This window comes from Hyaena hyaena, unplaced genomic scaffold (genome assembly GCF_003009895.1).
Source record: "Hyaena hyaena isolate Hyena2069 unplaced genomic scaffold, ASM300989v1 scaffold_306, whole genome shotgun sequence".
Taxonomy (NCBI): domain Eukaryota; kingdom Metazoa; phylum Chordata; class Mammalia; order Carnivora; family Hyaenidae; genus Hyaena; species Hyaena hyaena.
The window spans coordinates 519,011-532,611 of NW_024080935.1; the positions used below are offsets into that span (position 1 = coordinate 519,011).

A 13,601-nucleotide genomic window follows, 5' to 3' on the forward strand; every position below is an offset into this window, starting at 1 on the left:
ACAGATAATGGTAACTACACCATGCCCCGTCCCTAATGCTATAATATAGTCGGGGAAACTGAGGGTCACTGAACTTAAGTAAGTTACCTAAGGTCAGTTAGCAACAGTATTTAGGGGCACCTGGGTGGCTCAGTCAGTTGAGCACCTGACTTCAGCTCAGGTCATGATCTCACAGTTCGTGGGTTCGAGCACCGCATTGGGCTCTGTGCTGACAGCTCAGACCCTGGAGCCTGCTTGGGATTCTGTGTGTCTCTGCTTCTTCTCTACTCGCAATTTGTCTCTCTCTGTGTGTCTCTCAAAAAAATAAAATAAAACATTTTTTTAAAAAGTATTTAATTCTCCATGACTCAGGCTTCTCAGCTGTAAAATGAGAATGTTTTGCGTCTCTTGCTCAAAGGATTGTCGTAAAGATAAAATGAGATGCTACCTGTAAAGCACATATTAGCACAATGCCTGGCACGGAATAATAATGTGTTAACACACAGAAGGTACGTTGTAAAGGTTCAGGGATAAAGAAGGAAGACAGTCTCTAAAACACAGGCCAGTGCGAAGAAAGAACATTGAGAAAAATTCTGGCAATAAACTATGTAAGCACTGAGAAGTCTAGTCAGTCTTCTATATAGCACCTTCTGGAACAGGAGACGGACTGGGTTTCAGAAAAGCACTGGCACTGGGGAGGTGGACGGCAGAAGAATCAAGACAGAGCAGCCACTGATTTCCACCTCTGCCTGCGACAAGAATTTGGGCCTGGTGGGGTTTGCTACCTGATGGTTTTGGGACCTGGAGACTTTTCGCCCTGAAAGTTTTCGTGTTCATGCTTTAAATCAGAAGCAGTTTGTCAGATAGTGGGTACAATGGCTAAAATGGCAGCCAGGTTTCCGGAGTCACACCCAGCTCTGTGAAGCGCTGGAGATGTCACCTCTAACAGGTTACTTGGCCTCTCGGACATTCGGTTTCCGACTGACCAAATCCCAACCAGGAAGGCGGAGCGTCAAGACAGAGTATAGGCTCTGGAAGGAGACTGTCGGAGTTCAAGTCCCGACCCCAGCAAGGCGAGCCTCGGGCATGTTATGTATACCTTTTCTGCCTCAGCCTCCTCATCTATGAAAGATGGTTGTTTATGAAGATAAAATGAGCTAATATACATAATCATATATACATATACATACTATATACATAGAATGCTTTCATAAAATCCTCGCACCTAAGTGCTCAATAACCTTGTGAGGTTATGTAAAGATTAAATGAGGGGCGCCTGGGTGGCTCAGTGGGTTAAGTGGCCAACTCTTGATTTCTGCTCAGGTCATGATCTCATGGTTCATGAGTTCGAGCCCAGCCCCAGCCATGGGGCTCTGCGCTCAAAGCCCTGTTTCAGATCCTCTGTCTCTCTCTCTCTGCCCTTCCCCCACTTGCATACCCATGAATGCATACATGCACTCTCTCTCAAAAATAAATAAATGTTTAAGAAAGTTTAATGAGCTGGGGCCCCTGGGTGGCTTAGTCGGTTAAGCGTCCGACTTTCGCTTAGGTCATGATCTCGCGGTTGGTGGGTTCGAGCCCCGCGTCGGGCTCTGTGCTGACTGCCAGCTCAGAGCCTGGAGCCTGTTTCAGTCTGTGACTCCCTCTCTCTGACCCTCCCCTGTTCACGCTGTCTCTCTCTCTCTCTCTCCTAGAAATAAATAAAAATAAAATTAAAAAAAAAAAAAGAAAGTTTAATGAGTTAACTGGTGTTGAAGCATAGGAGCTGCTCAGTAAATTTTTTTTAATGTTTATTTATTTTTGAGAGAGAGAGCGTGCGGTCAGGGGAGGGCCAGAGAGAGGGAGACAGGATCCGAAGCAGGCTCCAACTGTCAGCACAGAGCCCAATGTGGGGCTCGATCCCACGAAGCATGAGATCATGACCTGAGCCGAAGTTGACGCTTAACCAACTGAGCCCCCTGGGCGCCCCAGGAGATGCTAGGTCCATGTCAGTGATGACTGCCGACTCCTGGATGGCTTCCTCTTCACTGGGCACCCCCCGCTGCCAATGAATGGTGGCTGAACAACTGGATGATGAGAGTGGCAGGCAAGTGAGGGCAACAGGCGCAGGCCAAGCCACAGGAGGGAAGAGGCCTCTGTCGTACCCAGGATGCAGCTCTCTGTCCTCCGCTAGATTCGAGAGGGGATAGGGGTACACATATCCTCACCTTCCCTCCCCTTTCTATACAAGGGCATTTAAGTCACAGGATTGGAAGAAGTCACTGAGTTTATTTGGAGTAAGCGAAGGGAGCCAAAGTTTCATTGGTATATACACACATGTGCACACACACACGCACACACACACACCATCCAAGGCAATGCTGCTCCAGAGGTTGACACTGTCTGCTTGGGGTCCCAGATTTCAGAATCCGGTATGGATCTCGGGGGCCTAAGGAGGCCCAGGCTATGCAGAAGAAACGGTGATGAGGAAGTTTCAGGAGCCCTTTCCCCTGAACACCAGGCCTTGGGAATCCTTTCCCCTCTCTCTCCCCGAGAACCACTTCTATTCCTACTCATCTCCCTCTTCCTGCTCCTTCAGTAGAGGGCATTTCCCAGCTCACCTGGAAGGAATCACCTGGTGCTCCAGGTGCCCATGTGGCCCCCTCCTCCCCATGCGGGTTCTGGCCCATTGGGATTATCCATGTTCTCATAAGAGTCTGCATCTGATTAGGACCAGGAAGCGTAAGATACAGGAAGAGGCAGAGTAGGCCGGGAAGGGGGGAAGCCTCAGAGGACAGCAGGGGACAGCAGGAGATGCACCCACCTTCCTCATGACTAGGACCCGGCTGGGCCCGAAAGGAGCGGAGCTGGGGGGCTGCATACAGGATCCCTCTCATATCCTCGTAGGACTGGGACCCTGTGCGGGCAGGAGAGTTGGGGGCTTGGGGCAGGGAAGTGCGGCCTAACATACAGAAGGAATCTGAGAGGCAGAGGGAGGTGAAAGGCCTGATCCGTGGGTATTGGAAAGGAGCGATTACGGTTAGCAACAGGTTCGGGGCCCTTGTTAAGTACAGGGTTCGGTCAGGTGTGAATTCAATTATCATCAGTGTCAAGAACCGAACTGGAAGAAGTCAAGGTCAGAGTCGCAGTCTCAGAAGGTTGTAGAGACAACTGGGGTCAGAGTTGCGGTTTGCCCTGGGGCTGCAGTGACGTGGAGGTCAAAATGCAGGCTGGAATCAGATTGGGATCAGAGCTGACGGTCACAGGTGGGGATGGGGTAAACACTGGGATCAGGGGTGGGGTGGAGGTTAATGTTAGGAGCCCACCTGAGGCCAGAATCAGAGTCAAGGTCAGGGGTCAGAGTCAAGGTCAAGGTGGAGCATGGAGTCAGCGCTGAGGCCAGGTCAACCCAATCTGGGCAAGGCAGGAGGGTTTCTAGCATTTCTCACCTAGAGAGGTTGCCTCCCTGCTGGGATCCCAGGCGGACCCATGGGGGCTCAGGAAGTCTGGAGAAGGAAGAGGGAAGTTATTCCTCCTGGCGTCCAGGTCATATACCACCCCCCCCCCCAAACAAACACCTCCCAGCATTAACCTGACCATCCTCACGCTACCTGCTGTCCTGGCGACTGGCTGGGGCATCTCTTCATCCTCATTCTCATAAGACTCAGCTCCTGAAGGACGAAAAGAGAACTCCAGGGACCACTCCTGCCCTGTAGGGGCTCCACAGCCCTCTGCGGCCCCACAAGGACCCCAAATTACCGCTGGAGAAGGAGTCTTCATCCCCGGGACCCAAGGCGTCGTCCTCGGGGTTCTCATAGCCGCTGCCATCTGGTGGGGAAGGAAGGGGGTCCAGCGAGGGCCCACGGCCGGCCCGCCGCAGAGAAGGTGGGGCAGCCGCGGGGAGCGCAGTCTTACCCTGGGACAGCTGGTCCTGCCCGAGGTTGGAGTCATTCTCGTAGAACTCGGAGCCCTCCTCACTGTCCGGCTCCTCATACGCTTCCCCTGCCTCTTCTTCCGGGCCTGGGGTTTGGGGATACAAGTGGGAACCGAGTCACAGCCCCCATCCTCCAGGCCCCAGTCCACTAGGCCTGCTACAGACCGCTCCAACACCTTCCACGTGAGGACCCCTGCCCAGCCCCCACCCCACCCCATCACCTGCTGGTGGCGGGCTCCGGGACCCCGCGACTCTGGCCTCCTGTACGTCGCTGCGCGGGTTTCCATAAGACTGGACGGCGGCCCCCAGCTCTGCAGCCCACCTCAGGGCGCGTCCTGGCGGGAGGAACGTTGTAACGGGGCCGGAGAAAAGAGATGGGGGCGGTCAAGGCTAAGGGTCTGCGAGGCTGGGCAGAGGAGCGGAAGCTGCGGGCTCGGCGGGGCACTGGAGGCTGTGCCACCTGGGACGTGGCCTCCGTTTCTGGGGAGGTGCGGCCCTCGGAACCGGACCTCTCGGACCCGCGTCCTGGGGGCGGGGCTACTCGCCCGGGGGAACGGCCCTGGCGCTAGGGGCGGGGCTCGAATCTGGACGGGACTCCGCCCCCTGGGCAGGGCTTTCTCCTGAAGGCGGAGCTCCGGGCTGGGGAAGGCGGGGCGCTCAGGGGAATGGAGTGGCCTGGAAAATGGGTACGGAGTCAGAGAGCAGGCGGTGCCTCCTACCTGTGCCAGAGTTGGGCGTGGGAAGGGAGAGCACGTTCCCGTACTGATTCTGGGGCCCGCTTCCTGGGGGAGGCGTCACTTTGAAGAACCTGGCGAAGGAAGAGGAGTTGCACTGTGAGGCTGGGGTCCTCAGAGGATAAGATGTAGTCACTTGTACTTAGCTCCTGTGTTCTGGCACAGCCTATAGAGGGGTTTGGGATCACTCTAAGGAGGTCTTCACAGAGGAGGTAGCTTTGGAGCTGGGCTTTGAAGCTTGGGCAGTATTTCAACGGTAGAGAAGGAAAAGACATCCTGGGCAGAGGAAACAGTAAGCGCAAAGCATAAAGCAAAAGTGCAGGAATGGGAAACGGCAGGCGCGCCCGCATCATTACCTTCTGGTGGGATCGGTCATTCGCTTTCTTTTCCTCCTGAGGATCAGGACTGGTGGGAGTTAAGAGGAGTGATCAGAGGAGGCAGGGTAAAGATTTGCGGGGCACTGGGGAGGCCACTTGGGTCCATGGAGGGGATTCAAAGTCCAAGGGGCCCGATAACTTTGGAGGGCGGTTAGGGGATTCAGGGACAGGATTGGAGGCCTATGGGGCAGGTATGCGTGTGAGAAAGGTGCTTGGCTGTCAGACTGGCCATTGTGGGCTGTGCTGAGGAAGATGGGGTGGGGTGGGCAGATGGGCTGAGGGACATGACTCACCTCTTCGAAAATGAAGAAAGCTTGCCAGGGAACCCAGGCAGATGATCATATAAAGTAATGGCACAACGAGGACTTTCCAGCCACCAACCTCCAGCAGCCAGTACCTTACTGATAGAGGGAAGCAGGTATGAAATGAGGGCCCCAGGCTGGCATCTTGCTTCCCAGCCTGAGGCCATAAGTTTCAGGAACATAGGTGAGACACAGGTCCTCAGAATCACATGCTACAAGGAGAGCTCTTCTCACGCCCTCTGAGGTCACGGACTGTGCCCCAGAGCCTGACATGGGGCCTGGGGCAGCATTTACTGAACAAACCATGACTGTAGTCAGACTCTATGTTAGGATTAAGGGGGGGGGGGATGGAAGGGGGTGCCTGGGTGGCTCAGTTGGTTAAGCGTCCGACTTCGGCTCAGCTCATGATCTCACGGTTCGTGGGTTTGATTCCTGCATCGAGGTCTGTGCTGACAGCTCAGAGCCTGGAACCTGCTTTAGATTCTGTATCTCCCTCTCTCTCTCTGACCCTCCCCTGCTCATACTGTATCTCTCTCTCTCTCTCTCTCTCTCTCTCAGAAATTAAAAAAAAAAAAAAACGTTAAAAATTTTTTTAAAGGGGTGGGGCATGAAGATCAGCTTCCTGCTATACTCAAAGACAGTCTTTTTCAAAGAGAAGGACAGTCAGGTTCACAGGGTTAGAGGTGGGAGGCTGCAACGTGCTGGGCGTGAAAGTTGAGGGTGAGTTTGAGAACTGTGGCTGGGGTACCACAGGAGGAGATAGAATGTGCAGAGCACTGTGACCGGAGTTGATGGATGGGTGAGGAAAAGGAAAGTACCCAGGTTCCTGGCTTTGGCCTCTGGGCAGGTGGTGGTGTCCTTCACTTACACAGGGCCACCCAAAAGACTACACTCTGGGAAGGTGTGGAGTTTGGTTTTGCGTATTTTGAGCCTGCGGTATCTATGGACTATCAAATAGCAGTTCTGGGAAATGGCTGGGTGTGAAGTGTATGGAACCTGGAATCGAGTCATTAAGGCACAGTGGCCCAAGGAGCCATGGGAGTAGAGGAAGGCAAACAGGAAGAAAGCGTAGACCAGGATGAGAGGGTGCTTATGGTGTAAGAAGAGGCCTCCGGCTCCGACAGTGAGGACTGGGGAAGAAAGAAGACCGTGTCCCCGCTGATGGGAAGGAGCAGCCCGTGGGAAGAGAAGACCCAGAAAAGTCGTGATTTGGAAACAAGGGAGGACAGAGATGGAATCAAGTGTGCGGTGTGGAAGCTGGGCTTTCAGATGAGTCTGGTACTAGCTCTCAGGTCGGGGAGCCAGGGTTGGCTGGCTTCCAGTTCTTCCCAGTAGCCCCACATAGATGCCCCACAACTGGGAGAAACTCTACCTGTCTGGGCGGTGACCTTCAGCTGCATCTCGATGGTCACGTTGCCAAGGTAACAGTGATAGGTGCCAGCATCTCGAGCCGTGGCCTGGGGCAGCAACAGAACAGCCCCTCCCCTGAGGCTGTCCAGGACCCACATCTCTCTGATCGGGGCATCCTCCCTCAGGTTTAAGCTCAGCAATGAGATGTTGTGCTTCTTGGGACGCACGTGGGTCCAGGAGATGGGGCCTCTGGCCACGGAGGCAGGGGGCACCTCACAGGGCAGCCAGAATGCGGAGCCAGGGGCCACGGTGAGGTCTAGGGCAGGGAGAGCCAAGGCTAGGAAAGCATAATCCCTGGGGTCTCCTCCCTGCAAACCCTCCGGTTCCCAATCACTGCCCCCCATCCCTGGAACCCCCACTTCCTGGCATCTCCCCATCACCTTACCTTGGTTGAGGCTCTGGTTCAGACTGCCCCTGGGGGAGGCACATTCAGGGTCTGTCTCCCAGATCTCAGGGTGGTCTTTGGCCCACACGTACAGCTGGGAGCTTGTGGGGTAACCAGAAGAGGGCTTGGGGCCCTCTGGGGACCTGTTCCCCAGGCCACAGCCTGGGTCATTTAGGTATGAAGCATTCCAGCGGAACAGCTCCCCTGGGAAAAGACCCGGAACCAGATACAGACACATCCAGGACAGGAAGAGAGACCCAGAGACCCAGAAAGACAGAGACAGAGAGGGACAAAGACCCAGAGAGAGAGAGAGAGGAACTCAGAGAGAGACGAGAGCGAAAGAGAAGAACAGCTCAGTGCTGAAGTCACGAAGCCACGGGAGTTTTTAGAAGCCACCTCAACCTAGCTGTGTGCTTGTCCCTCAGACCCTTCAACCCCTCCCTGAAAATCTGTCGTAGCTACCAGACTGTCCTCCATGCGTGGTGGGCCTTCCCCTTCTCACCCACCCCTCCCTACCCTCGCCCAGACCTCACCACTGCCCTCGACGCTGACCGTCCAGCCAGACTGCCAGGCCTGCTCAGAAGGGGGCCCCAGCTGGCATACGTAGAAGCCCCCCATCTGGTAGGAGACATTGAAGATGAGGAGCTGGATGCCCAGGGTCCCCTTCTGGATGCCCAGACCTTGTGAACCTTGGCCCAGGTCTGACCGAGCCCCCTGAAACCAGGTCTGCTGCTCAGGAGGACCGTCTGAGGTACCTTTGAGGCATGGAAGCTCAGCTTTGCTTCCCTCTGAGGAGAGAGAGACAGAGAGACAGAGAGAGAGGAACTCTTAGCTCCCTTCATTCTTCACACTGGGTGATAACCCAGCGGCCCCACAAGCTGGAAGTAGATGAGCTCAGAGTTCTTCCACCCCCTCCCTGAGTTTTATAAATAATAAAATGAAGGCCCAGAGAGGGTAAGTTACTTGGCCAAGGGCACCCAGCCAGGCCCAAGTTTCCAGCCCGAACTCCTTCCATCTGTATCCTTTGGACATACCTTTAGCCTCCACCTGCAGCCTTTTCTGGGGCCTGACTCCCTCAGGGGTTAGGAAGAGGAGGAAGAAGAGGAGAGGAGGTGGCATGGCGGCCAGACTCCCCGGGGCACCCAGCTTGGCCGCGCGGAGAATGCTGGGGCAGGCGGGGGCCTGGGGGGCACTGAACCATGTGTGTCTGTGGGGGCGGGCGGCGGGCAGGCAGTCCCCCCTGGGGAGGAAGGGGGTGGTTACGCCTCCAGTTCCCTTCTCTATGCACCCCTCCGGACCCACAAAACTTGTCTCTTCCCTGACACACTTTTATTTTCATCCCGACACTTCGCACCATGTGAAATGAACTTACTCGTGTGTCACTTTCTGTTCCTCCCACTAGAGTACAAACCCTCGAGGCAGAGACTTGGTCCTGCTCACCGCTGAATGCACAGTGCCCTGGGACGGACTTGGCACATCGCAGGCACCCAATGACTATTTGTTAAATTGAGTGGCTCCAGTTTTGGGGGCTCCCTCCTCCTCCTCCTCCTCCCTCCTTCAACCTCAGGCTCTAACCTCCTTTCTCTTCACACACATACCCCATTCATTCATTCAATCAACATGTCTTGGGCCTCCTTCCCACTCTGTGCAACATACTTTGGGATCGGGCAGACTTGACTTTGAACCCTCCACGTCTACCACTTGGCTAAATTTCTTCATTCATCTAAGCTCTGGTTTCTTTCTCTGTAAACTGGGGACAATAATAGTACCATGAAAATCTTGTTTGTGAAGATTAAACAAGACAGTATACGTGCAGCATTTTTAGCCCAGCGCCTGGTGCATAGTAGGCCCTCAGTTAATGAGAGACAGCATCAACCAGTGGCCAAGAGCGAGTGCCAGGTTGGTGCTGCAGCTCCCCCAGCAGTCCTGAGAAATGACTGGCGATCAGTGCCCCTTTGTCTCCCTGTTCTTCCCCCAGGAAGCCCCTGCCTGCTTCGGTTATGGAAAGAACCCATTTAGAAACGGGGAAATTGAGGCCCCCAAAGGGCAGGGTGTTGCCTGAGCTCACACAATGAGCTGGTGGTCATAGAAGCAGCACTAGAACTCAGGAATCCTGACTCTTAATAAATCTGCTCTTCTGTCCCCCACCCCCACCCTGTTTCTCCCCTCCTTTCCTCCTCCCCCAGCTCTCTCTCTCTCTCTCTCTGTCTGCATATGTGGGTGTGTCTCCGCTTTAACTCTGCAGTCACTCAGGGAAAGGGTCCAGGGACCCAGGAGACCTGCTTTCTCGGTTGCCAGTTCCCAAGCCCGTCTCGCTGGGCTGCAGCTTCCTGTTTGCTTCAGGCGAACCCCAGGGGACCCTCCAGCTGGTAAGGCCCCACTTCCCTTTGGTCAGGTCGGGGTGGCTGGGAGGAGGAAGAGTGGGGCATTGGGGAATGGAGAAGATGAGGTGGCAGGGCTCCGTTTGCCTTTCATTCAACAAAATCTCTCCAGTCTCCTTCTGCCTCACCTGCACTTTCCTGCTTAGAACACCACAGTGGCAGGCCGCCTGGGTGGTTCAGTTGAGTAAGCATCTGACCCTTGGTTTCAGGTCAGGTCGTGATCTCACAGTTCATGGGTTCGAGCCTCACATCTGGTTCTGCGCTGACAGCGCGAGTGACGCTGCCCCTACGTCCATTTCCCATCTCAACCCTCTACTACTCTGTCCCTCACTCCAAACAAAGACTTTGCACTTGCCGCTCTTCTTCCTGATCCCTCCTTGGCTTTTCTACTTCTCTGGCTCCTCTTTATCCCTCAGATCAAATTATATTTCCTCCAAGAGGCCTTCCCTGACCCTCCAGGGACTTTGGATGTCACACCCCTCTTTGATTTTTTTCCCAGCGTTTGCCCCGATTCCCAAATATGCTTGCTTATTTCGTAATCTCTCAACTACTTTCCTGGCCCAGAATGTTCACTCTTCAACAACAGGGATCTTTACTGGCTTGTTCCCTGGCATCTAGTGGGTGCTCAATAAGTATTTGTTGCGTAAAATGTGAAAATTAATGAAGGGAAACCAGGCGAGAAGGGGGAGCTCTCATGCCATACGGTTCTACCTCAATTGTAGGAAGCATTGTCAGTTACAGGCTCAACAGAAGAACCTTCCACAGGAAAGAATCATCCCAACAGGATGAAGATAAACGTTACATCTCCTACAAGAAATCGACCACCCCGGCAGCTCAGCCAATGAGAAACCATTATCGTCCTGAATTCTTGCTTTTCTCCAATGAATTTTCATTCAAAACAACCCCTCCCAACTTCTTGTTAAAAAATTTTTTAAAGGTTTATTTATTTTTTGAGACAGAGGGAGACAAAGCGTGAGCGAGGGAGGGGCAGAGAGAGAGGGAGTCACAGATTCCGAAACAGGCTCCAGGCTCTGACCTGTCAGCACAGAGCCTGATATGGGTTCTCACGAACAGCAAGATCATGACCTGAGCCAAAGTCCTACGTTTAACCAACTGGGAGACCCCGGCACCCCAATCCCTCCCAAATTCTTCTTCTCCACAAAACAACATTCCTCACCTGTATTTGTTGGGCTAGCCTATGGTTTTTGCTGTCCCTTACTTATCCTGAATTGCAATTCTCTGCTATTCGCAAGTAAACCGGTTTTTGCTGGCAAAAAAAGTCAACAAAAAGAAATTAGGAAGAGTAAAAGAAAGCTTTCTCTTCACATCTCTCTCATGCACTCAGTCACCAGGGCTAGTCCATTTTTCATCCTAAGTATTTCTAGAATCCAGTTCCTCCTTTTTTTGGGGTCCTTCCTTTCCCAACCAGAACCACTTCAATAGCCTCTTTTGTGGGCTGTCTTCTATCTCTCTTTTGCTCTTTACCTAAACTCTACACAGAAAGAACTTCCTTGGTATTAGTCATGTGCTTCTCCTGCTCAATAGCCTTCAAAGGCTCCCAGGGCCTCAGGATAAAATCCAAGCCTGACAGTTGACTGGAGCCTTATTTATAGTCCCCATTTCACTTCCTTCCCAAGAAACTCTGCCACACACACAGGGAATCTGAGGTCAGTAAACTCCTGGGGATTTACAAGCAGGAGTTAACCTGGCCAGATTTTTTTTAATACTCCTTTTTATTTAAGTTTAGTTATTTTTGAGAGAGAAAGAACACGCAGGAGGAGCAGAGAGAGAGGGAGAAAGAGAGAGAATCCCTACGCGAGCCCAAAGTGGAGCTTGAACTCATGAACCATGAGATCATGACCTGAGCTGAAATCAAGAGTTGGACACTTTGACGGAGTCACCTAGGTGCCCCCAAATTTTTTGTTTTGTAATCTCCACATCCAACTTGGGGCTCAAACTCAAATGACCCTGAGATCAAGGGTCTCACCCTCCTCCGACTGAGCCAGCCAGGAGCACCTAACCTGGCCCAATCTGCATTTACCTAAACTCCCCCTGGCTGCAGTGTGGAGGGGAGATTAGAGGGAAGCCAGAGAGATGAGTAAGGAAAGTGTTCATTCATTTATTCACCAAATGTTTACTATGTGTGTTTTGTTTTGTTTTGTTTTCTAAATCAGGCACTGTGCTAGGTGCTGGGGTAACAGCAGAAACAAGACAAGGTTCCTAACCTCATGAAGCTTTGACTCAAGTTTTGGGGACCTGGAAGGGTAAAGGGGGACAGGTAATAGACAAGTTAATCAATAAACAGTTTCAGACGATAAGAAGTCATTTAATGGCAGACAGGTGATAGAGCTAGCTACTTGAGACAGAGGAGGTGTCTACTGGGGTGGGGAAAAGCTTGGTGTGTTCAAATAAGATCATGTTTAGTTTCATTAGAAACTGTCATACTCTTGGGGCACCTGGGTGATTCAGTTGGTTGCGTGTCCCACTCAATTTCAGCTCAGGTCATGATCTCAAGGTTCGTGGAATTGAGCTGCACAGCTGACTCTGTGCTGAGTGTGGAGCCTGCTTGGGATTCTCTCTCCCTCTCTCCCTCTGTCCCTCTCCCACTTTCTTTGTCTCAAAATAAATAAATAAACTTAAAAAAAATCACACTTTTTTTTAAGTTTGTTTGTTTAATCTCTACACCCAATATGGGGCTTGAGCTTGGGACCCCAACATCAAGAGTCACATGCTCTTCCAACTGAGCCAGTCAGGCACCCCAGAAACTATCATACTCTTTTCCAGAAAGGCTATACCGTTTGCATCTACCATCAGGAATATAAGAGAACTACAGTTTTTCCATAAACGTACCAGCATTTGGTATTATCACTTCTTAAAACATTTTTTTCTTTATGTTTTATTTATTTCAGAGAGAGAGAGACAGCATGAGCAGGGGAGGGTTGGAGAGAGAGGAAGATACAGAATCTGAAACAGGCTCCAGGCTGTGAGCTAGCTGTCAGCACAGAGCCTGACATGGAGTTTGAACCCACGAACCATGAGATCATGACCTGAGCCGAAGTCGGACGCTTAACTGACTAAGCCACTCAGGCACCCCTTTAAGTTTAATAAATTAAGCCATCCTGGTAGGTGTGTAGTGATATCTCCTTGTGGTTTTAATTTGCATTTCCCTAATGGCTAATGATGTTGAACATCTTTTCATGCATATATTTCCCACCTCTGACATCAGTGAAATGCCTATTCCTGTCCTTTGCCCATTTTCAAATTGAAATGAACTAGAAGATTTTAAACAGGGATGACATAGGATCGGTTTTGCAAAGATCACTTTATTGCTTTGAGAATTCACTAAAGGAACCAAACGGCAACACATGGGAACAGTTAGGAGGCATTGTGGAAGTTGAGGAGAGAGACGGTGGAGATGAAGAAAAAGAGACACCTTCTGGAATACTGTCCTTTGGAGGCAGAACTTCCAGGCTCCTGGAATGTACTTCACAGAGGGAGAAACGGGTTTGGGAGAATGGGAATCAAGGTACAGCATTGAAGTTTGAGTGGCCTGTCACCGTCAAAGGGAAGATGTCAGGTCGCCGGTGGCTAAGTTCATAGATAATGAGACCTTGATTTAGGGCAGTGGCCCAGGGAGGACAGGGATTTGTGAGGCACAGGCAGGGGGAAGGGGGATTAGCAGGAAGCCGTGACTGGTTGAGTATCCGGGTGGGGGTAGGGACGTGGAAGTGCTGTGGAAGTTCTGACTTCTCCGACGGACTACAAGGGAACCCCGGCGTCCAGAAAAGTTAACCTGACCCAGCCCTGGCCCGAGGGACGCTCCACCAGGGCGGAGGTACAAGCAGGCCCGGCCACAATTCGCTGTAACGTAAGCCAGGCATCGGCGGCAGGGGGCCAGAGGCCCATCAAGGGGCTGCCGGCGGGACTCGGAAGACAACGCGAAAGCTTCGCCTTCTTTAGGCTGAGGCCGGCGGGCGTCTCGGAGGAGGTGTAACTTGAGCAGAGCTTCCAATGTCACGCGGAAAGGCCAGAAGGCCTTTGATGAAAGAACTTCGGGGTTTGAAGGACAACCGCCCTTCTTGAACAGTGCTGCCCAGGAAAGAAGGCAGGGAGGGGCGGG

At 52.5% G+C, this 13,601-nt stretch overlaps 1 protein-coding gene across 1 annotated transcript; it reads right to left on the reverse strand.

The window, feature by feature from the left end:
- Nucleotides 1-2,348: 2,348 nt before the first annotated feature.
- Nucleotides 2,349-8,228, reverse strand: CD19 (CD19 molecule). Its single transcript, XM_039247729.1, has 15 exons — nt 8,135-8,228; nt 7,634-7,888; nt 7,101-7,304; nt 6,678-6,971; nt 5,297-5,404; nt 4,983-5,031; nt 4,612-4,700; nt 4,114-4,227; nt 3,874-3,978; nt 3,718-3,786; nt 3,570-3,629; nt 3,408-3,464; nt 2,783-2,875; nt 2,580-2,681; nt 2,349-2,422 (listed from the first exon to the last, which is right to left on the reverse strand). Exons 1-14 carry the CDS (start codon nt 8,217-8,219, stop codon nt 2,590-2,592), a joined length of 1,674 nt encoding a protein of 557 aa, XP_039103660.1. The 5' UTR covers nt 8,220-8,228; the 3' UTR covers nt 2,349-2,422; nt 2,580-2,589.
- Between the last annotated feature and the right edge of the window lie 5,373 nt (nt 8,229-13,601).

Excerpts from the sequence above, each read along its gene's own strand:
- CD19 (XM_039247729.1), bottom strand. The coding sequence starts at position 8,219 with ATGCCACCTCCTCTCCTCTTCTTCCTCCTCTTCCTAACCCCTGAGGGA. Across the intron at positions 4,701-4,982 it reads ATGACCGATCCCACCAGAAG|GTTCTTCAAAGTGACGCCTC; the intron begins GTAATGATGCGG and ends TTCCTTCGCCAG. Across the intron at positions 3,465-3,569 it reads GCCAGTCGCCAGGACAGCAG|ACTTCCTGAGCCCCCATGGG; the intron begins GTAGCGTGAGGA and ends TTCCTTCTCCAG.